General features: G+C 47.4%; 1 protein-coding gene across 1 annotated transcript in view; it reads left to right on the top strand.

Moving 5' to 3' along the window:
• Window positions 1-27,404, top strand: part of Wwox (WW domain-containing oxidoreductase) — a 663,476-nt gene extending 636,072 nt beyond the window's left edge. The window contains exon 8 of the mRNA XM_067102038.1: window positions 25,806-27,404. Coding sequence (XP_066958139.1) covers window positions 25,806-26,018 — 213 coding nt within the window. The 3' untranslated portion in view covers window positions 26,019-27,404. The remainder of the gene's footprint in view (window positions 1-25,805) is intronic.
• The last annotated feature ends 427 nt before the right edge of the window (window positions 27,405-27,831 follow it).

Here is a 27,831-nt window from a genome sequence, read left to right as displayed (position 1 = left end):
GAGGGCCTAGGCACTCGTAGGCTGGAGGAATTAGAATTCTTCCCTCCTAACCTGCAATCACCTTATGCAGGTTATGCCAGGCTTACCGAGGAGGCATGGGTTCGGTCCGATAAGGTCCCCAAGGAAACTGTCATCTTCCCGAGGGACCAGGCCCAGTCGGCCCTACTACGGACTTTGTCGGAGTGGCAGGCGGAGAACACCAAACTCACTCCGGCCAAGGGTGCTTTCACAATGTTCTCTCTGGGTGAAGTTCTCCCCACCCCTTGCACCTCTAAAGTGGCTTCCTCACGAACCAGGCTTGCATGGAGGGGGAAGCCCTTCCCATCTCCGGGAGACCGATCCCACCTCTCTTGTCTTACCCGGAGATTCTCAGTTTTGGGTAGGAGCTCCGGACACCTTCACAGTTACTCGACTGGACCCTGACTGCGCTTCTAACCTCTTCAGCGAACAACTCCCTAAGATCCCGGAGTCGCTCCTGAAGGCTGAAGCTGAGTCTAAGGACAGACTTAGTAGGTCCTTAAACTCTCTGACTTTAGCAGAGGCAACGTCAGTGGTATATAGCGAAGACGCGCTATTTCAGGTGCTGACGAAATCTCTCTTAGGGAGTTTTCAACAGGACCTGTATGACTCCATTAAGGCCCGGTTGAACTGCCGAAAACACATCTTTTCGGCAGCCACCATCCGTCATGAGCCTAACAGGCTCATGAAAAGCTCCATCTGGGGAGCTAATCTCTTCCCCCAGGAAGAGGTTGATGCAGTCCTAGCTGAGGCAACTAGGGCCAATCAGAGTCTTCGCTCCCGTTGGGGCTTATCCTCCAAGAGAAAGCAGTCTGAGCCTGCCGGAACTCACCCCAAGCCCAGGAAGAAGTTCAAGAAATCCCGCCTAGTTCCGGAGAGTCGTTTTCAATGGTTAGGGATCCAGTGGGACCTGTGTGCACACAGACTATCTCTTCCGCCGGCCAAACGGAGAGAAATAGCAAAGTCAACCAGACAGTTCCTCAAGAACAAGAAAGCTTCTCGTCGTACCCAAGAAAGAGTCTTAGGTTCTCTTCAGTTTGCTTCAGTGACGGATCTTCTTTTGAAATCCAAACTGAAAGACATAAACAGGGTATGGCGGAGCCGAGCCAATGTCAGGTTCAGAGACAAAGTATCTCTGATTCCGCCGATTTTGAAAAAGAGACTCCGGCCTTGGACGACTGTCAAGAGCTTATCGAAGTCAGTACCTCTTCAGTTTCCTCCTCCATCATTAGTAATTCACACCGACACTTCCCTAAGCGGGTGGGAGGATACTCTCAACACAAGAAGGTACAGGGGACTTGGTCCACCACGTTCCGCCAGTTCCATATCAATGTCCTGGAAGCTATGGCAATCTTTCTAACCCTGAGGAAACTGCGTCCGAACAATCTGATCCATGTGAGATTGGTCCTGGACAGCGCAGTAGTAGTACATTGTATAAACAGGGGAGGTTCCAGATCGAGTCGGATCAACCAGGTTATGATAGCAATATTCTCTCTAGCAAACAAACACCGGTGGCATCTGTCTGCTACCCACCTTGCAGGGGTCCGGAATGTCATTGCAGATTCCCTATCCAGGACAACTCCGCTGGAGTCGGAATGGTCCCTGGACAAAACTTCATTCAAATGGATTTGCAATCAAGTTCCGGGTCTCGAAGTAGATCTCTTTGCAACAGAATGCAACCACAAACTACCTTGTTATGTTGCTCCCACCCTGGACCCTCTAGCTCACTCCACAGATGCAATGTCCATAGATTGGAACAAGTGGAAAAGGATCTACCTCTTTCCTCCAGTAAACCTGTTACTGAAAGTCCTTCACAAGCTCAGGACATTCAAGGGTCAGGTAGCCCTAGTGGCTCCCAACTGGCCGAAGAGCAACTGGTTTCCATTTCTTCTAGAGCTGAAGCTTCGGTGCTTGCAAATTCCCAACCCGAAACTGACGCAAGTAGTACAAACTCAGACTGTGTCAGCTTCCTCAAGAATTCAGAATGCCCTGGCTTTGTGGATTTCATGAAGTTTGCAGCTCAGAAGGATGCTAATATTGATCCTATTAACACTTGTTCCTAGAATCAGACAAAAGGGAATCCACTCTCAGAAAGTATGACTCAACGGTTAAGAAATTAGCACTCTTCTTAAAAGAATCTGAAGCAACTGTAATGACAACTAATTTAGCTATTTCATTTTTTAGGTCATTATTTGAGAAAGGTCTGGCCCCAAGTACCATTACTACAGCAAAATCAGCTTTGAAAAAGATATTTTTGCACGAGTTTAAGATTAACTTAACAGACTCTTATTTTTCGTCAATCCCTAAAGCCTGTGCTCGTTTAAGACCAGTAACCCGCCCACATACGGTTTCCTGGTTCTTAAATAATGTCCTTAAATTAGCCTCAGAAATAGATAATCAGAATTGCTCTTTCACTAACTTATTGAGGAAGACCTTATTTTTGATTAGTTTAGCTTCAGGTGCTAGAATTTCTGAACTGTCTGCCCTGTCTAGAGAACCCAACCATATTGATTTCCTTTCATCAGGTGAAGTGTTGCTAGCTCCTCACCCTAAGTTCCTAGCTAAAAATGAAGATCCTCGAGATAGGTGGTCTCCCTGGAAGGTCATCCCCCTCCCACAAGACCTGTCTTTATGCCCAGTCTTTACCTTGAAAGCCTATTTAGACAGGACCTCACAGATAACTTCCGGGCCTCTGTTTGTAAGGGAAGGGGAGGAACTATCTCTATGAAAGCCATTAGGCAACAGATCTTATATTTCATTAAACATGCAAAACCCAGATTCAGTCCCAAAAGTACATGACATTAGGGCAGTGGCCACCTGCACTAACTATTTCCATTATATGAATTTCGAGGATCTTTCAAAATATACGGGGTGGAAGTCTCCCGTAGTTTTTAAACGCCACTATCTGAAATCACTAGAAGCTCTGAAGTTCACTACAGTGGCGGCAGGGAACATCGTTCCCCCCTCCGTTTAATTCTTTCCAGTACTCAGTCACTCTCCTCCCTCCTACCTGCCTCATTTATTCCCCTTCGGTCACCTCCAGGTCAGGCATGCTTCACAGCCTGTCTCCTGACCATGTCATAGTTTTGTCTTGTCTAATGTGTTTAATTTAAGTGTGACGTGTGTTCTCTTATCTTGTGGGACATAGTTTCCCCACCTTAGTCTTAAGTATAATGTTTAGTACCTATTTTCACTTTTATGTACTCATTAATCTAAGGATGATTTTATATTTATGTACACTTTAATATTACATTAAATTTAAGTATCTTTATTATATCTAAATACCACATCTTGCTACCGGGATAATTAAAACTCTTGTGGACTTCTAGTTTTATTACTTTCCTCTACAAGTTTCCCTTTTTGTTTCAGGATGGTATTTTGATTTCTCTGTTATTATTTCACCGGGTGACACAGGTCGGAAAACCCAGAAAAAGGATTTTGACAAAGGAAAAATCTATTTCTGGGGAGAGACCTGTGTCACCCGGTGACCCACCCATGGTTCCTTTCTTTTCCCCCCCTGATAAAATACCATTCCAGGATGGGGTGCTAACATGGAATGTGGGTGACACCGGTTTGTTTACAGTCCGCGAGTGGTGCGGGGGTTTGTAACGGCACCTCACTCGGTGGGACTTTTGACATTGGGAATGTTTACAGGGTGGAGGCCTGTGATTGTGACAATCTCACCCTTTCTCATACACGACTCCATTTCATGGAGCTCGCACCGGGGGTAGTAACTCCGGCTTAGCTTTTTAGCTTTTCTCTGGTATATTTAGCAATAGCTTTACCTAGAAATAAGTGCTGAAAGGTTATTTCACCGGGTGACACAGGTCTCTCCCCACAAATAGATTTTTCCTTTGTCAAAATCCTTTTTCTAGCAGCCATAGGAAGTGACCACAACTCATGAACACTTAGATTTTTTTTCCAGACTTTATATAGTGCTGCAGTGAAATCCCGTTGTGCCTCCCCTATGCATTTTTCTGTTTTAATATAATGATATATTTCTTTCTACAGGAATTCAAACACCGTCCTGGGAGGACAAATTATTTGGAAGTGGTGTTTATTTTACTCTTACATACTATATGACAACTATATGACTTTTATTGTGGTCGTTACGACCTTATTACTTTGTTTGATGACAAGGGGGTTATTCACTAGTATTGCTTGGCATAAGATAATGTCTATGCTTGTTTGTAAAACAGTATCTCCTCTAGTTATGTGTGAGTCACTCCATTTCATGACTGTAGCTTTTGCAGAGTTACTTTCGTTAAATTTCTCAATAAAGCATAGTTTTGTATATCAGTGTCTCATTCCAGTAGGCCTTTGTGTAAAGATAGGTCTCGTGAGTGTCTTATGACAAAGGGGACGGGATCTGCTGACCCAAGGGAAGAGCCACAACTACCAGTAACATCTCAAGAAAGGTGACATGCTAAATACTGTTCTTAAAACAGATACATCACCAAATAGATGGCGCTTGAACCTGGGCTGTTTAACATATTATAATATATATATATATATATATATATATATATATATATATATATATATATATATATATATATATATATATATATATATATATATATATATATATATATATATATATATATATATATATATATATATATATATATATATATATATATATATATATATATATATATATATATATATATATATATGTTTTATATATAATAAAACTAATATTGTAATACTTACCTGAACACCTGATTTAGCCCCTGAACACCTTTTAATCCCACTTAGCCCAACAACTCTCAACTACCCATCCCACTATAGTGAGAATTTTAACAGCCAGCGTTACCAACGCTGCAGGTAAAATCTTGTCACTTGAGCTACCATAACAAATGGTTGGCAACGCTAACACAGGTGTGCGCCGACACACCCCATTTTCGTCAATTGCTTTATTCAAGGTCAAAATTGATGTGGGGAAGGAGGGTGGGAATCATTCAGGTGTTCAGGTAAGTATTACAATATTGATTTTATTATGAAAACTTCATATTGCAATACACTCCCTGAACACCTGAATTAGCCCGATTAACAACATTTAGAGGAGGAGGGATCAATTCTATTGCACACCCCTTTGACAACCGCAGAGATGGTAGCTCACCAATCTGCTCTGCATAAGATATCCATTTAGCCAAACACTCACCATATCAATCAATGGTTTCAGTGAAGAGACCTGTTGGAGAGTACTTTGATCGAGTCAGGTCAGTACTCTTGGCTAGGATACCTATCTAGTTAAACACTCACCTTATCAATCGTTGCTTTTGGTGATGAAACATGATGGAAAGTACTTTGATCGCCCATCAGGTCCGTACTGTCTCAGTCCGTCGACCTCCCATGTGGTTCTTCAGAACCTCTCATGTATGGAGGAGTACGGTGACCTCCCACGTGGCTATTCATAGCCTCTCATGTATGGAGGGAAATGAAGCAGTGTGCCGAGCCGCTGATCCTCCGGATAAGGTCCGACAATCGACGAGCGAAGAAGTATCTCGGTGCCGACGAAATAGCCTAGCCTACTAGAGTACCCCTTAGACTCTCGTAGGGAAACTATCAAAGACCAAGATACTTAAAACGTACTAAACTTAAGTTCATGTGATTATATTATCACTGTTGCCTAAGAATTCTAAAGACTAAAAGGAATTCCTCTATCTGGTTAACCTAAGAATCTCTTCACTATGCGACTACCGCATCAGCTAAATAAACGCCTCTAGAAAATAGACTTCGCCACTAACGTGGCCTAAGAGAATAACCCTCCGCACTAAGCGAATACCACCTCAGCTAAATGAACGCACCTTAGATAATAGACTTCGCCACTACACGAGCTAAATAGTGCGACATCTCGTGATCTCAGAGTCATGGATGTTGCTACTGTTGTTACTACTACAACTGTAAACTGATGTTTGATGTTCGACGCGCGTTCTCACATTCAAACAGTTTGTGGACAACGAAGCCCCGCCCACAAAGTCAGGCTCGAACAGACTTCTTCAAACCGTTCGACAATGTGTTCGACAACCAAATACCTGATTCACACATTCGAACATCACTTCAAACACAGGTCTGCGAACCGCGTTCGATGAACCGTTTGACCGTGTAAACCCCCCCCTTAAGAGAATAACCCTCTGAACCTCCGCCTTAATATCCCCTCAGCTAAATGAACGCACCCTACATAAAAGACTTCGCCGCTAAACGCTGTGATGCGAATCGAACATCACTAAGTAAAATGAGTAAACACTGAGACGGACTCCCAAGTAGCTGCTTCCAGAATAGACGGCAGTAAATAATTCCTGGGAAAAGGAAGATGAATTGGACATACTCCAAATACTGTGCGGTCGGGAAAATACAGAGCTGAAGACGACAAACAACCACTCTGAGAAGCCCTCCGAAGTAACTAATCACATTCTCTGACAGTGGACGGGAAGGATTCGAGGAGACACAAGTGTATGCGGAAGCAGGAGTTTCGCAACCCTTGATAAACAGACTTTAATGCTCCCCCGGACATAAAGGTATCTCCGCTGGATCACCAGTAATGAACACTTGCAGATAAAGAACAAACGAACGAGGCAGAGTTTTAACCTCCGACTCTGTCGTCGCCGCAAATTCCGGAAGACAGACAAATATGTATCATTCTCGCACAGGAACCCAACCTCGAAACTGCCTGAAGCTCACCCAACCCTTTAGCTGAAGCTAAAGCCGTAAGAAAAAGGCAACTTCTCAGTGTCTTAACGTTATAGTTTCAATAGGTTCAAAGGCAGGGGAAAGCAAGATAAATATTGAAATACTTCCAGTAAGTCCCAATAAGGGCGCCCGAGTTGGCAAAAACAGGACGTTCAATCTTACAAGAACTTAATCAACGATTATCTTACTACTTGAAACTTCAGGAATGTGGAAACTAAATATACCGCTAATTGTTGAGTGGTAGTCAGCAATGGCCAAATATGAAAGACTCTTGATTTTCCGGAGGAATAAAGGAAAATCCGCTATTTTAGCTATGGAAGGTCAAGAGATGGAATGACCTTCCTTACGACACTAACTTCTATACCATTCTAGCTGAACCTGGTAAGGCTTACGGGTTGACTTAATCTAAAAGAAAACTATTTAGGCACAGTTTTAGGGGGTCTGGACTGTTTAGCGGCTCTCTCTGCAGTTGCCTTGCAACTAGGTCCAGCACGCGAGGGTTTGGAAAATAACAGAAAGAATGCGGTCGTCTGAGAAGTAGTAGTTTCGCATTGGTAGGGACAACGAACTTCCGTAGGGAGCTCTAGGAGTTCCGGAAACCAAGCGTGTTAAGGTGAGCTATTAGAGTCCAGGTCATCTTGACACTCTCCCGTAATTTCCCTATTACTTGATTAATGAGACCGGATGGGGGAAAGGCGTACACTTGCATGTGATTCCAACTTGTAACGTCACCTTGGTGACTACTGAAATAGGGATACCATTAGAGAAATAATCCGAAGACGATGGTTTAATCATGTCGCGAATAAGTCGACAGTTGCTGGTCACTTCCGGAGAACCTGACATATTACTTCCAGAGTCAAAGTCCACTCTCCCCCCTAATACCTGAACGAGAGCGACCTAGCGAATCTGCCCGTACTTTGAGACTCCCGATATAAATTGGAAAAGAAGATACACTATCGTTCTTCACACCCTCTCAGGACTATGTGCTATAGTATAGTATTGAGTTCTGTGAGCCTGTTCCCCTCCGAGTTCTTCAGATACGACACGACAATTATGCTGTCGCTAAACATAGCCACTACTCTGTAGCGCACTAAGACTGAGAACAACTGAGGGCTTCCTTTACAGCATTGATTTTCCCGAAGATTTATTGATTACTCTCGTTCCGAGGCCTGGATTCCTCCAAGGTTGATTCCCAACCTTGATCTGAGGCATCTGTGTACAGATGAATGTCAGGAAGAGGGGAGTCGATAGACCTTTCCCCTGTCAGATGCATTTCTGACTACCACAAACGATCCAACAGGCAAGAATCGCTCCCGACTATAACAGCGTTCTCGTTGTGGAAGTTCCAGCGATTCCACGAGACCCTGGAATTAAAAGAGAGAGAGAGAGAAACATTCTCCCTAAGAAGCTTCTCCAAGCTGGTAATGGCCGTTCCCTGTTGGACGGGAACCCTTCTATGTGAAGGACCGATTGGACTCTCTCTAGGGTTGTGAAAACCCTCAGAGGAAGAGAGAGAATCCGCTTACCTGAAAATGTTAAGAATTCCATAGAATTCCCTCGCTCTTACTAGCTCCTCTGGAGAGGAGGCCAGTTAAACGATCGTCTAGATACTTCAACACTCTGTATCGTCTAGATACTTCAACGCTCTGTATCGTCTAGATACTTCAACACACTATATCATCTCGATACTTCAACACTCTGTATCCTCGACGATGCATAATTGCCGACACCGGAGACATGAGTTAGAAGAAACCATGTTCGTCATACTGGCTACGTCATCATCCTTGAACAAGAATTAGCTAAGGCTAATGGTGTTCTAAGCAATCCCTCTTATGAACGTCCGGATACTGAGGGGGAAGATGACCAAGATAGAAATTTCGACTTTTCTTGCTCCAAACGTCGTAGACGAAGCCAAAGCTTTCGCCTGGTGAGCCAAACCCCTTGAGATAAATAATTAGGCTGCCAACAGCCACGGATCTGAAGGGACATAGCCGTCACTCTTTAGAACCCGCATTATAATAACTTGAACCGCATCCAGAAAGAATGCGCAAGAGCCTCAGTCTGATTGCGCAACACATAACCCCCAAGCACCTGCTTCCCTAAGAGAAGTCCCTACGAGCTGAAACGACACCGCAGACTTAAACAGGAATGCCTCGACCGATTCGTTGAGGGGCAACCTGACGCCTGCCAAAGGATGACCTCGAACTGCGTAAGTCGTCCTACTCGGAGAGAGAAGAGAAGAGTGCTGTCTATTAGAAGCAACTACCGATGCCAAGGGAACATCCGCCTCCTCCAAAGCCTGGCTAACCCGATCGAACCAAACCAGCCAACACGAAAAAGAGGCAGGAGCTGGTTTAGTGTCATAAAAACCTCAAAATCGGGAGGTCCGGAGCTCTTGCTTGAGGGTACGATGAAGTAACATACTCAAGCCTGTGTCCGTAATCGTACTGCTGGCAAGAGGACATTCTAAGTCCACCAGAATCTCCTGCACCTATGGATAAGAATCCTGTTCCGCAATGTCTGAATGGTCTAAGACTGACAAAGGAGGAGGCACTGGACGAAGCCCCGGACAACGATGAAGAGTCCGCAATTGGACCAGCCTAACCAGAATGCTGCGCACCCACACCTAATCGGGTACCCGGAGCTGAATCCGTATTGTTGGATCCGCCGGGAAGAGAAGGCTAACCCGATAAAAAAAACCAGGAGCCGATTCCCCATTATTACCATGGGGAAGACGAGTGAGAGTAGCCAAACCAACATTGTTAAATCTTGGGGGAGGATGTGCAAACGAAACCGCTGTAGAGGGACGGAAGAAGATGAAGGAGAGAGAATGAAAGAGGTAGAAGCTAGCCAGAGTTACTGCCACGGAAAATGCAGGCGATGAAAGCCGCAGACCGCTCGAAGAAAGTACTGCATGCTCTGCCAAAGCCGTGGAGCGCAAACCCGAACTGGAATCGACGGGAAGACCCTGTGAAATACCTGATGCTATCGGGACAGCCGCATGAAGCGGAAGCAAAGGGTTGCGCATACCCGAAGGGATGGAACAAGAGACCCCTGCGGCCAGAATCTGCTGAAAACAGGGTTTTCGCCTGTCCGGAAGCTCCTCCTACCGGAGAAGACTGTAGTAAGGAAGGAAAAGGCGGGAGGCATAGGAATAGCAGACGCATAAAAAAAGTTACCTGAGAGGAGGAAAACCAAACTCGAAGGAAGAGGGAAAACGGAAGATGCGGAAGCCGCAGGAAAGACCGGAGCAGAAGAAGAAAGGGCCGAAGAGGAGACTGAAAAGGGGGGTAACAGAATGTGGGAGCAGGAGATGAAGCGACAGATAACGAAGAAGAAAACTTAGAACAAAAAGGAATGAAGGTACACCGAATCTGGCCTCCCTAAATAATCCTGAAAACATATCCGACATGAATTCTGGACACTACTGTGTCACATACTCTCTAATGTTAGAGAAAACATTCGAGAAAAAAATATATCCTCTCGCCAAAGGTCTATACCCATCGAAAAACCCCGCCATCCGTCTTATAACCCGCCACAGCCAATTGCAGGTCCCGCAAATTACTTTAGAAGCCGAAAGGACACACCATAATCCGCCTTACTAAATGGAGGAGTAGAAAATACAGGGAAGGGGGAAACTACAGTAGGAGATTTAGAAAACAGTAGGAAGTGAGTTAGAAGCGAAAGCAGAAGGATTCTGCCCCACGTAACTGATGGAGAAACTCTCGTCAGAGCACAACAAAAACCACTCGAACCCGAAACCAGAACCCGTTCAGGAGAACGACACTGCACCGTTAAAACTTTCTCCTCAATACCAAACCTATCCTCTTTTATCACACCTAGATCTTGATCCTAACATTATCAACATTACATTTATCAATATTACAAGGGGGTTGGGGGGGATCCTTCACTGCCTGCTCCACGCTAATTTCAAAACATCGTTGAGGAACCAGGTAACGGAATGAGGGCGAGTTACTGGTCTCAAACGGGCACATGCTCTAGGGATGGAGGAGAAGTATGAATCTGTAAGGTCGATATTAAAACCGTACAAAAATACCTTCTTTAAGGCTGATTTAGCTGTAGTAATAGTGGCCGGGGCAAGGCCTTTTTCAAACAATGACCTAAAGAAAGTAACTGCTAGGTTGGTTGTCATAGTTTGAGCTCCAGATGCCTTTAAAAAGGACGCCAATTTTTTGACTGCCGAGTCATACTGTCAGAGAGTAGAATCTCTCTTGTCTGATTCCAAAAACAGTGTGTTGACGAGGTCAATGTTTGCTCCCTTCTTTGCAGCAAACTTTATAAAGTTCATAAAACCAGGGCATTCTGAATTCTTAAGGAAGCTGACACAGTCTATGTTTGTACTACTTGTTTATTGGAGGAAACAGATAGATCCTCTCCCAACAATTCCAATCTATGGACATCGCATCCGTGGCGAAAGCTTGGGGGTCCAGGTTGGGAGCCACGTAACAGGGAAGCTTGTGATTGCTCTCCGTGGCGAACAGATCCACCTGGAGGCCCGGAACCCGGCGGCGAATCCAACTGAAGGAGTCCCCGTCCAGAGACCACTCCGTCTCCAACGGAGTAGTCCTGGACAGGGAGTCCGCCACCACGTTCCGCACCCCCGCTAGGTGGGTGGCTGACAGATGCCAGCTGTGCTTGTTCGCCAAGGAGAAGATAGCTACCATCACCTGGTTTACGCGACCTGATTTGGAGCCGCCCCTGTTGATGCAATGAACCACCACGGCGCTGTCCAGCACAAGCCTGATGTGAATCTGGCTGGCGGGGCGAAGTTTCTTGAGTGTTAGAAACACTGCCATAGCTTCCAAGGTGTTTATATGAAACTGTTGGAACATTGTAGACCACGTTCCTTGAACTTTTTGTTTTGGTGAGTACCCTCCCCAACCGCTTAATGAAGCGTCCATGTGGATTACTAACGCCGGAGGGGGAAATTGGAGTGGAACCGACTTCGACAGGCCACTGGCTGTGGACCATGGCCGGAGCCTTGTCTTCAAGATTCACGGGATTGAAGAGACCCTGTCTCTGAGCCTGACATTGGCTCGTCTCCGCCACACTCTGTTTATATCTTTTAGTTTCGCTTTCAAGAGGAGGTCCGTCACTGAGGCGAACTGAAGGGAGCCGAGAATTCTCTCTTGAGACCGGCGGGATGCTGCTTTGTCCTTCAAAAATTTCCTGGTAGCGGCGGCAATCTCCTTCCGCTTGGATGGCGGGAGGGACAGTCTGTACGAGGTCAGGTCCCATTGGAGACCTAGCCACTGGAACCGGGATTCCGGAGTCAGGCGGGACTTCTCCTTGTTCAACTGAAAGCCTAACGACTCCAGGAACTTGATCACTATGGTCGTAGCCTTCCGGCACTCCTGAATTGTCGGAGCCCAGATTATCCAATCGTCCAGGTAAGCCGCCAGGGAGATTCCCCGGGACCGTAGTTGCTGAACGACTGTTTCCGCCAGTTTCGTAAAAATTCTGGGGGCTACATTGAGTCCGAAAGGCATGACTCTGAAGGAGTAGGCTTGTTTCCCGAGTTTGAAACCCAGGAAGGGAGAGAAGTTCCGCGCAACCGGGACGTGATAGTAAGCGTCTGAAAGATCAAGTAGAGTCCGTACCTGAGCTACCGTAAGCATGCGAAACTTGTCGCATCTTATGTAGCGATTTAGACGTGACAGATCTAGAATCACTCTTTGTTGACCGGAATCTTTCTTTGGAACAGTGAACAACCTGCCTTGAAATTTGAGGTGCCTTACTTTCTTTATTGCTCTCTTGTTGAGAAGCTCCGTCACAAAGTCCTGTAGGGTTTTGGAAGAGGGTTGGTAAAACCTGGTCAAAGGAGGAGGATCCTTGATCCAGCTCCAACCCAGACCTTTGGACACAATGCTGTGTGCCCAGGGGCTGAAGGTCCACTGGTCTTTGAACCAGTAGAGGCGACCACCTACCTGACTGGTCTCAGTGGGAGGAAGAGGGTTTGCTTCCTCTACCATGGCCTGATTTTCCCCGAGAGGCGGATCCAGCTCTACCCCTGTATGGGGCGCGACCTCTGCCTCCCCTTGCGCTTCTATTAAGGCCGTGAAAGACACCACGGCCCTCATAGGTGGAATTGTACGCCGGGGAGGAGACGTACGATGGTGCAGCAAGGGGTTGGGCTGGTTGAACCAGCACGTATTGGTGGGGTTGAGCCTTGGAGGTGGAGGCTTGGCCCACCGCCGAGACTGGGACAGCCTGAACCACTGTCTGGGGATGAGGCCTCCTGTGTCTCCTGAAGCGTTTCCTCGACTTACCCTGGGAACTGCCAGCTTCGGGAGTTTTCCGCTTGAAGGCGGAAATACCCCACCTAGCGCGTAGGCTTTGATTAGCCCTAGTAGCCTCGCTCAGGACCTTTGAGACTTCGTCCTCTGGGAAGAGATTAATCCCCCAGATGGAACTCTTCATGAGCTTGTTAGGCTCATGACGAATGGTGGCATCCGTGAAAATGAATTTGCGGCACTCCAACTTTGCCACCATGAAGTCATACAGGTCTGACTGAAAACCTACTAACAGGGATTTAGCCAGAACCTGGAAGAGCTGTTCGTCTGCGCAGGAGACGGTGACCGCCTCTGACAGACACAAGGAATTCAAAGACCGGCTCAGTCTTGTCCTTGCCTCGAACTCCGTCTTCAGGAGAGCTTCTGGAAGTTTGGGAAGCTGCTCGCTGAATTGCAAGGATGCACAGAAGGCATCTAATTTACCCACCGTAAAGGTGGATGGGGCGTCCCTCCAGAACTCCTCACCTCCGGGAATACCAGGGATGTGGAGTCCGTCTCCTGAGCTGAGGCAAGGGTTTGCCTTCAAGCAGGCCTGGGCCGTCGCCAAAGCAACTTTATTCAGGCAGGGAGTGGGCAACTTGTCTCCTAAGGAGAACATCGTATAGTTGCCCTTGAACGGAGTGAGTTTTGTATTTTCTGCTTGCCACTCCGTGAGAGTGCGAAGCAGAGCCGATTGGGCTTGGTCCCTAGGGAAGATCACCGTCTCCTTTGGGACCTTGTCTGATCGTACCCAGGCTTCCTCCGTCAGCCTAACGAAGCCTTGGTAGGGGGGCAAGAGGTCAGGAGGGAAGAACTCCAACTCCTCCAGACGTCTCGTGCCCAAACCCTCGATAGTCAGGGTATCCTCATGGCGAATGGCACGGAGAGCAAAACGCCACGGGTTTCCAACGTCAAAAGGAGGGAGGGAGGCAGTATCAGGGATCTGATAGCTAGGTCCAGCACCGCCAGAGCGTGCCATATCGGCGATCAGATTCTCCTGACTCTGCAACCTGTCAGCAAGCTTCGAAAGCTTGGAATCAACCTCCGAAGAAAATCTAGCCAAAAGCATCCCAGCAAATGCCTCAGGGTCAAAGGGAGCCTGGCGAGGAGGGCTGGGTCTGGCCGCCCTCTTACTCGCTCCTTTGCCCGAGGTTCTAGCTTTGCTCCCGGAGGCCAGAGGTGCGGAAACCTTTGCCTTCGACGGGGGGAAGGGGGATGCCTTCCGGGAAGACGAGGACTTAAAGCCCTTCGCCTTCCACGAAGCCTTCAACTTGGGGACAGTAGATGGAGCACTGTCCCTCAAGATGGAAGACTTAGAAAAGCCCTGAAATGAAGAGGTGGATGATGAAGGGGAATCAAAGAGGGCGCCCGCCCCCGCTGCCTCACTTACCTCACCACCTACCTGGTCCTGCTCAGTATTCATGGGCTCCAGGTCCAAGTCCAGAGCGGCGACGTCCTCCGAAACCTCCGCGTAGAGGGTCTCATCTATGAGTGGCTGGGTCACAACCCGGATCTGCTCGATGATAGGTGCGGCCACTTCAGCTGGTACGGCCGCAGCGATCCGGGCTCCGGGGTAGAGAAGATCTCTCCACTTCTCGTCGAGGACGTATGGCTTCCCCGACGGAACGTTTCTCCCAAACCCAGCCACCCAAGCGCGGAGGGACTCAAGAGACTCCTTCTTGGAGGACTCGTCGGCCTGACAAAAAGGGGGTGAATCAAGGGAGGCTAGAAAATACCTTAAATAAAATAAAACACAAAATATCGCAATATATTGCAATATGGAAGGCAGAAACTAACATGCGGGTGGAAAGCAAACAGCTTACCGACTCGTCCTGGGTGCACCCGCAAAGAGCGAAGCACACCTCGCAGCCCTCCGGGTGCCAAACGATCAAATCATCAAGTCGGACCGCACAACCAGCGTGGGTCCGACACACCACATGACCATAGGGTTGTTGAAGAGTGGCGATACACCCGGGCTCCTCACAGCGAACAGTCTGTAAGTGAAAACAGTAAATGAGCTTACCTTCCTAAGAAACTTAAACTAAGCAGGCAAGGATATTTCAATTAACGAGGGAGCCGAATCAACGGGACCTTCACCGCAAGGGATGCCGGGAACAGGACAGCGGAACCCAAGGGTGAAATCACCGGACTCTATGACCATCATGAAATAATAAATAAATACATATTCGACGGCGGGGTGAGCCGCCAGAAAAAAAAAATCAATGTATATCTGACGGCGGTGTCAGCCGCCGGGGCAGTAAATAAACACACACAAATCCACAGGCGGGGTGAGCCGCCGGGGAAAATATAAACATATATAAGATGGTAACATAATTGGTTAACAAAAATATACAAATCTACGTTCCCCGGAGTCCGGTACCACTCTCACCGGGAATCTCAGGTCCTTATCATAGAGAACCAAAGAAGGGTGAGGCTGTCAAACACCACGCTCCACCGGAGCAGATGTAAGCGCCAGTCAACCCAACTAGAGTATCGCGAACGTAGAACAAGGCCGAGAAGGAAACCCTGAGAAGTTCAAGAACCTGCTCAATCCTAGTGTAAAGTCACCACATCGGCGCCAGCGTAGTGTTTCGGCGGCGCCATTAATTAAGTCTCCGCTGAGCATGTTTACTTTGGTGACTTCCCATTTTCTTCAAACTCAATTAGTCACGCCTAAAACGTGCCAGGTCACGCATTTTTAATCATTTTTACTTTATGCGTATTTATACAAATGTCAGACATTGTGTATCACATGTTTCTTCATTCACAGGCATCAAGACTGTATCCATATTGTAGTTCTGTATGTTTTGTATTGTAATTTGTACTCGTTCACTGCATATTATTGTTTATTGTTTCGACCTCAGGTCACAGTCAATTCCATTGTCTCTCGCGGGCCGGCGTCAGTCGGCTGCTATATAAACTGCCTGGATCTGTAATAAAGTAGCAGTAACTTTCACCTGCTCGTTTCTTTGACACCTTACAGTGGTGACCCCCGGAGTATCCTGGAGCCATTAGCGGACTGACACGGTGACTTAGTCTTGGCTTCAGGATTTCTCCAAAACGCTTTTAGCGGCCTAAACACGGCGCTGTAACCAGCGTTTGAGAGTGCTGACTCTCGTCGGCGTACCCCACCAGCGTCACTAGCGGAACCACACGGCGCACGAAAGTGCGTACTGACGCGAGTACCCCACTCCAGTAAGGGGTCAAAGGAGCGAGCATGGACGCGGATATCCCCTCCTTCATGCAGTTAAATGCGGACCCCGCGGACTTGGAGGTTTACCTACCTCCCATCACACCCGCGCCCGCCCCTGCATCCAGGCCCTCCCGCAACTCCACACCAGCGCCCCGAACACACGACAGCCGGGCAACACAATCGCAGGCCGCCCTCACCGTAAAACTGCCGCCGTTTACGCAGGGGAACCCATCGATGTGGCTGCGCAGGGTGGAGAGCCACTTCAGAATCGCGGACCTGACGGACGAAATCCTACAGGCCGACACAGTGCTCAACGCCCTTCGGAGGACGTGTACAGAAAACTCATCTCGCGAGTACCGAAACACACACCCTCACATACAGCACCACAAAAAGTTCCTCCTCGAAGCTTGCTCCCTGCCCATCGCCGAGCGGGCCGCCCGTGCTATCGACCTTGCCATAAACCCACGCCACGACCTCAATTCAAGAGACGCTTGGAGCATGGTCGAGATCTCCTGTCACTACCAGACTTGGGTGGCACAAAGAAGCGGCAGGAGATAAGCCGCATGGGAAATCTACCTTCGCCAACTCCTCCGGAGGTACGCAACCAGATCGCTCACCCCTACACCATGCCTATCGAGGACCTCATAGAGACGGCGCAACATCTCACAGACTCCGTCAAGGCTTCACAGCGGCTAAAACCGGCCACACAGCCGGTCAGCTCCGTCCAGCCTGAAGAGGACGTGAGAGCAGCCCGTCAACGCCATCGCCAACAGACGTCCACCGAACCACAGCAGATGGAGGTCCCGGGCTTCTGTCGCTACCACAAGTGGTTCGGAAAGGACGCCCGAAACTGCCTGCCGCCCTGCTCGTTCGCCCGTTCAAAAAACGGGGTGGCGGCGGCCAGCAGGACAGGCAGCGCCATGGCAGCCGAAGAACCCAGGGCCTCAAAAACAGTAGGGTTTCACGTCCGACGACACCGTCTCCGGCAGGATGATGCTGGTCGACACAGGGGCCTTTAAATCGGTCTTCCCAGCATCCAGAGAGAGGACCGCAACCAGACACCAGACCCGGCCGCTTTCCTGACGGCCGCCAACGGAACCCCATCCTCTCCCACGGCACCAGGCTCCTGTCGATCTCCATCCTTGGCCAGAGTTACTCCTGGGACTTCATCGTCGCGGACGTAGGATCCCCACTCCTGGGGGCCGATTTTCTGGCGCACTTCGGCCTGCTAGTCGACGTGAGGCGCAAGCGCCTCCTCGATACCGACTCCTGCCGGTCTCTCCCGTTAACAGCGGGACCCAGACCCACCATCAGCGCCGTCGCCCCCCACCAGTATGCACACCTACTGTCGGAGTTCCCTGAGGTATTTAAGCCCGAGCCGCCCAAGTCCCCGGGCCCCAGCCAAGCACGGCATATACCACCATATAACGACTAAAGGGCCCCCGACACATGCGAAGTTCCGCAGGCTTCCCCCTCAGCGCCTTCAGGAGGCGAAAAAAGCATTCGCGGAGATGGAGCGGATGGGCATCTGCAGGAAAGCCTCCAGTCCATGGGCCTCCCCCCCACATGGTGCAGAAACCGGACGGCTCCTGGAGACCCTGCGGCGACTACAGGCGGCTCAACATTGCAACAGAGCCCGACCACTACCCTCTACCCAACATGCAGGACCTCACGGCCTCCTTTCACGGGGCCAAAATATTCACTAAATTGGACCTTCTTAAATCTTATTTCCAGGTACCTGTTGCGCCAGAGGACATACCAAAGACAGCCATCATCACGCCCTTGGTCCTATGTGTTCGCCTTCTCCACCTTCGGGCTGAGGAACGCCGGGGCCACCTTCCAGCGGCTCATGGACAGCATCCTGGGGACCTAAAGTTCTGCATCTGCTACGTCGACGACATTCTCATATTTTCCAGGTCTCACGAACACCAGAGACACATCAGGGCAGTCCTCCAGCGCCTCAAGAGAACGGCCTCGTCGTCCGTTTTGACAAGTGTACCTTCGGCGTCCAGAAAGCAGAATTCCTGGGTCACGAGGTGTCTCCGACAGGCGTCCGCCCTCTTACATCGAAAGTAGCAGCCGTAGCCAGGTTCCCGACACCCACCTCCATCAAGGCCGTCCAGGAGTTCCTTGGGATGTTAAACTTCTACAGGCGGTTCATCCCGGGATCGCGCACACCACGGCCCCTGACGGAAGTCCTAAAGGCCAACCGAAGTCCCTGTCTTGGGGACCCAGCCAGCAGCAGGCCTTTTCCTGACGAAGGCCGCCCTCGCCAAGGCAACCGCCTTGGCACACCAGGATCCCAAGGCCCCCTCCAGCTGACGACAGACGCCAGTAACGTCGCCTGCGGTGCTGTTCTGGAGCAAATCATCAACGGCGCCCCAGCCCATCGCCTTCTTCAGCAAGAAGTTCAATCCCGCAGAGACCGCTACAGCACCTTCGACAGGGAACTCTGCGCGATGTACCCACGGCGCAGTTCGGCACTTCAAGTTCCTCCTGGAGGGGACGCCCTTCACAATCTTCACTGGTTCACGCCTTCACGAAGCAGGGGGACGCATGGTCTTCCAGACAGCAGCGCCACCTCTCAGCCATAGCCGAATTTACCTGTTCCGTCAGGTACCTCCCCGGCAAGAAAAATCCCGTAGCAGACGCCCTCTCCAGAGTCAAGTTGAACGCAGTGCAGCTTGGTGTAGATTACCAGGACCTTGCCAGAGAACAGGCCGCTGACCCAGAAACCCCAGCATACCGCACCGCCATCACATCCCTCAAGTGGCGGGGACGTGACCCTCGCCCCGAAGGCCCCAGCCTGCTCTGCGACATCAGCACAGGTCAGCCCCGCCCTTTGGTTCCAGCCTCACGCCGCTGCCAGGTATTCGACATAATTCACGGCCTCTCACACCTCCCGGCAGGACCACGGCCAAACTGCTTTCAAAAAGTTCGTCTGGCACGGGTGCAAAAGGACGCCACAGCCTGGGCAAAACAGTGCCTGCAGTGCCAGACCAGTAAGGTGGGTCGTCACACGCAGTCGGGGGTAGGCGAGTTCCCACAGCCAGGGTGCCGCTTGGCCACATCCACATCGACATCGTCGGGCCCCTTCCCCATCAGGCGGATCAGATACCTCCTGACGGTGGTAGACCGTTCGACGAGGTGGCCCGGCCACACCCATGCAAGAAGCCACCGCCAGCGCGTGCGCCGAGGCCCTGCTCTCCAGTTGGGTTAGCCGCCGGCGTCCCGGACCACATCACAACCGACAGGGCCCCGCCTTCCTCTCCCTAGTTGTGGTCTGCCCTGGCTCAACTGCTGGGAACCACGCACCACACCACCACAGCGTACAAACCAGCTGCCAACGGCCTGGTCGAACGGTTCCACAGGTCCCTAAAGTCATCCCTCATGGCCCGCTGCACCGCCGAGGACTGGAAACATCAGCTGCCGTGGGTCCTCCTCGGGTTGAGAACCGCCCCCAGAGCCGACGGCACCCCATCTGCAGCTGAACAAACCTATGGGGAACCCCTCGTGGTGCCGGGAGAGCTCGTGACGGATGAACGCCACTCCCCATCACTGCAGAGGCTCCGCGACGTGGCCGGCAAGTTCGCCCCTTGTAGGCGCTCATACATCGACAAAGCAACCACCTTCATGCCGCCACAGCTGTCATCCGCCACCCACGTCTTCGTCAGAGTCGACGCTGTCCGTCCACCACTAACCAAGCCCTACAGGGGACCCTTCCGCGTGCTGGAACAAAACAGCAAGGCGTTCCAGCTGGCACTCCCTGGCAAGGACGACTGGGTTTCAATAGACCGGTTAAAGCCCACCTTTCTGTCGGAGAGTCCCGACAGCGACGCAGCACCCCTTCCGCCCAACCGCACTCCAGCACACCCTCACCCCGCAGGCGCGCCGCCCAGGAAGGGGCCGCCAACCAGCAGCCTCACAGGCGGGAGACCCTCCGTTATCTTCAAGGAGCCGCGGCACCCTTCAGCATCCCAGCAGATACAGGGATTAGTCAGGCGCGTCCCTCGTCTTGGGGGGAGTATTTGTAAAGTCACCACATCGGGCGCCAGCGTAGTGTTTTCGTGGCGCCATTAATTAAGTCTCCGCTGAGCATGTTTTCTTTGGTGACTTCCCATTTTCTTCAAACTCAATTAGTCACGCCTAAAACGTGCCAGGTCACGCATTTTTAATCATTTTTACTTTATGCGTATTTATACAAATGTCAGACATTGTGTATCACATGTTTCTTCATTCACAGGCATCAAGACTGTATCCATATTGTAGTTCTGTATGTTTTGTATTGTAATTTGTACTCGTTCACTGCATATTATTGTTTATTGTTTCGACCTCAGGTCACAGTCAATTCCATTGTCTCTCGCGGGCCGGCGTCAGTCGGCCGCTATATAAACTGCCTGGATCTGTAATAAAGTAGCAGTAACTTTCACCTGCTCATTTCTTTGACACCTTACACTAGGAGAGCGGGTAAACGAAGCATCGAGCCAGCAACGAGTCACCTGGAATCAGCTCTGGGAGGGAGCGAATCCCTCGACCAGGAAAGATCCACAACTCGGAGTGAAAGTCGGACACCGACATCACCCGCACGAGAAGATGACGAGAAGCTGGACCCAAAACAGGGTAGGGGGAGGGGTGGGACTGGGAAGGGAGTAGGCCAGAGCAGAGGAAAACAGGAGACTGGAGAGAAGCTCACCCGCTCAACTACATGATACCCAAAATCATGGCGTACACCTAAGGGAAAGGAGGGAAAAATGACTAAGACCTCTGTACTCTCACCTATACACATAGACGTAGCCTATGGCCCAAAATAAAAAGGGGGGGGAGAAGGAAAAGGGGGGAAAAGGGAACAACAGGGAGAGAAATTTCCGAGTCGAAGACCAGCCAGAGATGAACTTAAGGGAGTGCTAACACGCGTGGAGGAGACACACCTACGGAAAAAACTTCAACCCCTTCGTAAGGAAGAGGGAAGAGAGTAGGGTCTCACTCCAACACCCAAACAACGGACAGAGGAAGGCACGACAACAGAAACTCCCTCAACCTGCTGACCCTCTCCTCTTGCCTAACCTAACTCAGGGGAAGGGAGAGCAGGAGGTCAAAGGGGCAATAAAAGCCTAACATTCACTAGGCTACAGCATGTTTAACCAAATAAATCACCATATGTGTGCAAAAATAAATAAAATAAAATAAAATAAAAATATACTTGTGTTCGGCGCATAGCCTAACCGAGGGAGGCGACAGGATGAGCCTGACGTCCCCACGGAACTAGACAAGGCAGATTGACAGCATGATGTCGAGCACCAGCAAAATAATAATAATAATAAAATAATAAAATTATAATTATAAAGCTAAACTGTCCAAGAGGAAACATCCTGGGGAGACGCCTAAGCGGGAATATAACGGGAACCCGATGCGGGAACCCAAAAGTACGGATCAAAAACATTATCGTTAGAGAAAAAACCGAACAACCCAGCTTAGAAAACCACCACGATGAGACCTATGGGGAAGGATAAGGCATGAGCCGACCAGGAAAAACCCAAACAGAACAAGCTGAGTGGGTAAACCTCGCGGACAACATGGCTGGCTGGGGGACGCCGTAGCGTCATAACAAAGCCACGTATAATTAATAAATACGGGCTAAGACAGCCAACAAATCATAAGACAACCCCACAATAAGATGGTACTTAACTTGGATACGGTAAAGCTGCTCGACGACATGATGCAGAAGAAAATAAGCCGAAAACACAAGCCAAACAAAAAACAGCAGCGTCAAAATCAAGTGCTAGAAATGGAATGAGTTCAGATGGCGCTGGAGTCGCCGCGTGGCGGGCTGGTGAGCGTGGGCGCTGGTACGGCCCCTCGCTCTTCCCGGGGATCTTGACATGGGGATGTCTATTGAGTGTGGCTCTGTGGTTGTGATTCCTTCACTCACCCTTGGTTATACCGACGTCTTCATTGAAGATGCTCGATCTGGGGGTAGTAACTCCAGCATTCCTGAAAGCTTTTTTCTCTGGTATATTTAGCATATTTACACCTAGAAATTCGTGTAAGAATGGAATTTCACCGGGTGACACGGGGCTGAGCTCAGAAAATGTAATTTTCTATTATTAGGTTTAATACTAAAATTAGTTTGCCACAACTAAAATGTGGAACAGTTTGCCTAGTGCAGCTGTAAAGTCTTCTGGTCTCCAAATGTTTAAGCAAGGAGCAAATTCATTCGTGCTTTCTGCTGACATCTCCTGAACTGAAGTGCATTGGTTTTATTTTCTGTTTGCTCATATTTAATTATCTGTCACCTTTTCTGATAACTTGTCTCTCTTTGCAGGCTGATTTCCCTCTTGGGGCTATAGTCTATTGACTCTATCCATAAGGCTTTCAGCTGAAGACATAAAGAAAGGAAGAAAAGTATCACCTCAAAAGAAAGGAAGAAAAGTATCACCTCAATTATCTACATATGCACTATCGGCAACTTATCACTATCCGCATGCAACCACACCCTACCACAATATAATGAATAAAAAGCCTTTGGTTTGCAATGCTGTGCAGGTGGAAGAATGTGATGATAATGCTGTTAACAGTTATACAGCACACTGATAAAGGGGCATTGTGGTGGGATAGACCAGGGTAGACAGGAGGAGGGCCAGAAAAGCAGAATGGGGAGGGCTGGGAGGGGACCCCTGTTTGGGAGCTTCACAACTCTTGTTGGCCCAAGAGGAGCAACATTATACACTGTGTTGTTTTGCTTATTGCCAGTAAGCAGCTGATAGAGGTCTGTCATGACTATATCCCAGAAGTTTTAAGGCTGGAAGAGCACTATTCTGCATGGAAGGTTTCAAAAGTGTTATTGGCTTAAGCAATGATGTCATATACAACGTCATTATGTTTGTCACCTTTGAGTGGCTAATAAAGATGCATTTAGACTACATCATAGAAGCTTTGTTCTCTCATGGGCTGCTTGTGAAGACACCAACTCACCAGCTCTGAGGCATACTCTGCTTAGCCAATTGCACGTTATTGCTCATGAATCTCATGTTAAATGGTTGTTATATGGTACCCAGTGTTGTGATGAATTCAACAGATTTTGTAGCTTTTGTGGGTGCCCCTGAAGCATTACAGATGTTTTTGATATGTATGGTGCTGTGTATTTTGCTTATAGCCCCACCAGATTTTGTAGCTTTTGTGGGTGCCCCTGAAGCATTACAGATGTAGTTTTTGATGTGTTTGGTGCTGTGTATTTTGCTTATAGCCCCACCACGTCCTAAGAAGGCCAGAAAGGCACTGACCCTTCAGAAGAAGCTGAAAATCTTCAAGAGGACTAAGGCCAGCTGATACATTATCCATATCATGGGCAAGTATGGCATAGGACAGTCTACCTTGTAGGATGTCGAGAATGCTAAAGACAAGCTGAAGAAGTTCTCTGCAGACTTTAGGAATAAGACTTCCAGGGGTGGGGTCCTCAGGGTCATGGCCTAGCCCTGCCATGAGGAGATTGACTGGTTGACTTTGATCTGGCTTCATCAGCAGAGGTCAGCCAGGCTGCTGCTACAAAGTCACAAGTCTGCATGGGGTTGTGGACTTGAGGCATCTAAGGGTTGGCTGATTTGGTTCAAACTTCAACATGGGCTTCCCAACAAGGAGACACATGGTCAAGTTTTGGATTCTTCTGAGGAGAGAATAGAGGAATTTTGACAGATGTTGAAAGGTTTGTTGAAGGAAGACCTGATTTTGAATAAAATCAACAATGCCAACAAAACTAATATATTCTGTTACTCCTTGCCTAATAACACCTTAACTGATAAGAAGGAAAAGAATTTACCCAGTTGAAAGCTTTCAAAGCAATATGTGTCTGCTTTGTTATGTACAAATATTTGTAGCCATTGTTGCAAACCAGTCATAGTTGGCCATGCTTAGTGACCCTGTGCTGTGCATGGGTTGATGGATAGTCTCCCAGTGATTTGGTATCATTCAGCAAAAGCTTGGTTTACTGCCAAGATCATCTCTGATAGGGTGAAAGCTTTGCTTCTGATTGACAGTGCACCTGCACACTCTACCATAACCCCTTTGGTTGGTGATGAGGGTCATATTGGGGCCATGTTGTCGCCTCCTAATACAACTGCACTCATATAACTGATGGACCAAGGTGTTATTGTTTGAACAAAATAGCTATACCGTAAGGGAGTTCCTGGGTGAGGTGATGGTGGTGTTTATGGATGAGGAAACAGAGCAAGGATTGGATGCACAGGAGGTATGTACCCTGGAAAATCTTCAAAGGTACTCGCTGCAGCTTTGCAGATGCTTGGAAGGACATAACCATGCAGACCTTGGAGCATGCATGGAACTGTATCCTGAAGGGGGAAGAAGGCCTGATCAACTTCCAAGGCTTTGATGGTGATGACTTTCATGCCCAGCTCACGAGGGGAGGTGACAGTGTTCCCAAGGATGACGTGAAAGTGACTGGATGATGATGGTGGCAATCCTGGCTTCCAGCTGATGTCCAACAAGGTGGAAGCCCCAGAAGACAACGATGGTAATGATTATGATGCACAGTAATCACCAAGATACAGGCAGATGATGAGGATCTTGGACAACTTCATTAACTGGATGGATAAACCCCACATTGACTGCAGCTGTTTTGCCAAGGCCATGGAATTTGCTGAAGGAGCTCGAGAAATCCAGTAGCTGATGATTATAAAGAAGAATCTTTGTTGTTTTCATCAGAATACCCTAAACAGCTTTTTCAGACCATCAACCCCCTTGCATCAAAGCCCATTGCCATCCATGTCTTCAAATAGTGGGTCTTTCAGCTTGGAACCAGAAGCAAGTACTTCAGCAGTCTTTATTGACATGCTAGCTTCTTCCAGCCAGGAATATGATGTCTCTCTGCTGCCGCTTGAAAAGCTACACACCTCAACACCTCTCCTTGTCAGTTCAAGGCTTTTGTGTTGTTGAAACTGTAATCTCTCTCATGGAATATTAACACCCCCTTAGCACATCACGCACCAATTGATCACCTTAGCAACCCCTAGTTGATAGATTACAAGGATCTCTTCCTTTTGTTATTTCCCTTTACCTCCTCTTACTTGTTCATATTCTGAATAATAATATTATAATGCATCTCAACCGAGATAACTACAGAGGATTTGTAAAATTATGGCCTTTATGTATAATTCCTACGAACAAAATTCGTACTTTTTTATGTTTCATGGATAAAAACTATTACTTTACAAATCATGTGTGTGTGTGCATGTTGGGGACTATGGGAATCATATTGTTTTACTTGCCCAAGTTGAAAAAGTTCTGGTGATGTTGAAATGGGTGGTGCCCTAATGGGGTTAGATCGCTTACTAACCAGCACTGATTAATTAGTTTAAAATGGAGAATTAGTCCAGGTAAGTGATACCAGCAAAAGGCTTTGGAAATCTGTGGTGTATATATATATGAAACAATTTTTGCAACATTTAAGTTTTGTGTGTAATTTTGTACATAGTCAAAAAAGAGTAGTTTTCTCAATTCTAGGAAGAGTTGGTAAGAACAACTGGATTCTTCCATGAAGTGTTAAAACAGAAAAATAGGTGAAACACCATCTTTTTCTTTCATTTCATTCACAGCAACAGGCATGTGCATCAGTGGTCTACTGTGCAGCAAGCAATGATGTTTCAAGATATGGAGGTATATACGTCAATAACTGTGTGCCTTGCTTACCTTCGCAGGAGGCTCTTAATAGTATCATGTCAAACCGTTTATGGGTAACTTCACTTACAATGATTGAAAAAGTCTTAGGCCAGAGAGCTTTCTCAGCAGAGACAGGTGATCAGTTTTGATGGCTAAGCATAACTAATCTTGTGTTAAATGTAAAATGCTGTGCCAGTTGTGTTATTTTTAGTTTATCGATCTTATCAAAATATCCTGTGACTTGCTACAGGGTTAGGTTTGTGTATGAACTCCAAATATATCAAATATTCTCTAGACCTTGATATAAACTGTATCAGGTCTTCGCTATGACTTTTTTATTCAAAGTCCAAAATTAATTTTCTGAGTATTTATGAACACTGAATATATATCACATATCAATTACATTTTCTTCTCTTTTGAAAAACTGTTTAATTAACTTAATTCTTTATTTCTTATACAGTAATAGTTTTCATATGTAATTGCAGATGGACACAGGTCAAATAGGTAAAAAAACTGGGTGCCTGATGGACTTTGTTTGTTTATAAATTTATTTTTCCAAATAACCTTTTTTGTCATTAATAAACAAAATTGTCTTTGGATTACAAAATATTTTTAATATTTCTCGTAAAGACATCAGCGATATGTCCCAATTTCTCACACCAAAATCCTTATGTTATAATAATGTTACTGTCATAATACTTCACTCTTATTACAAGTATATGCAAAAATCCTGTATGGCCCTCATATAGCCTAGTTGTCGTCCATTCTTTAAGTCTTGGCTTCTTGATGTGGCTGGATAAAAGCAACCATTCAACTGATGTTTTACTCGAGACCCTTTTTTTTTTTTTTTGTTCTAATTATGAAAGACAGTAGACTACGTGAACCTGGGGGGTTTACCATAGTTGGGTGCGAGCCTCCACACCTGGAACACTTGAGTACCCATCCATGGATAACAGATTTAGCAAAGTTTATTTTTTTCTTCCATAATGTTAGGTCCAATCTTATCATAGCCTTTAATATACAGTTTCCTGTGTAAGTAAAGAGATAACTACAGCAAGAAACAGAATGATACACTATGTCAAAAGTAATCTCTCTTGTCTTATTGGTTCAAATCAACTTTTTTTTTTTCAATGAAAATGGTATAGCCCTTAAATGCAAAAAAAAAAAAAAATTTGCCCAGAAATGGGCTGCAAATAAGGGAATGAAGATCAAACCCAGTACTAAGGAAAAAGACATATTTCTGCTAAATTTTGTACCCATGAGTACTCTAGATTTCAAGTTACAGAGGCTGACATGTAAGCCTTCCAGGTTCAAGTAGTACTGTCTTTAAAATAATAATTTGGTTTTTTGTAAACAATTTGTCTAAATAAAGAACGAATCTTGAGTGAAAAACAAATCAGATAGTGCTTTTAATCAACTACACCTATACAATGTAAGTAAAGTGACAAATATCCTGTAGCTGGCATCTCAAGAAGTGTAACCTATTTTTTTTTCAACGTGATCACTGTAGAAAGAAACAATAAAGAATGTCAAAAGTAATCTTTCATTTATCCTTGTTTTTACTACTTTGCATGCACACTTTTCTAAGCACAAAAAGTCATTTAGGAATGCAATACACAGTAAGTACAGTAGTCACTCCTTGCAAAAGTAAGTACAGGCAGTCACCGGTTATTGCAGGGGTTCCGTTCTGACGGTGTGATGGTAACCAAAAATCGGCGATTTTCGGTTATCTTAGGTATGTATTGGTGCCAATACCCAATTATCGGCGCCGATAGGTGGAAAGCGGTGATTTTCGGTGCCGAAAATTTCTGATTTTCGTAGCTAGACAAGCGCCGTAAAACCGGATTGCCGATAACCAGGGACTACCTGTACCAGGTATATCCAATAGTTTCCATACATGTATCTTACACCTGGAATTGTGCATCATGTAATTATGCATAAGTGGGAGACACTATTGTACAA

Source organism: Macrobrachium rosenbergii, chromosome 58 (genome assembly GCF_040412425.1).
Source record: "Macrobrachium rosenbergii isolate ZJJX-2024 chromosome 58, ASM4041242v1, whole genome shotgun sequence".
NCBI classification, from domain to species: Eukaryota; Metazoa; Arthropoda; class Malacostraca; order Decapoda; family Palaemonidae; genus Macrobrachium; species Macrobrachium rosenbergii.
Note: the sequence above shows the minus strand (reverse complement) of the source record. Positions and strands in the feature narration are given on the sequence as shown.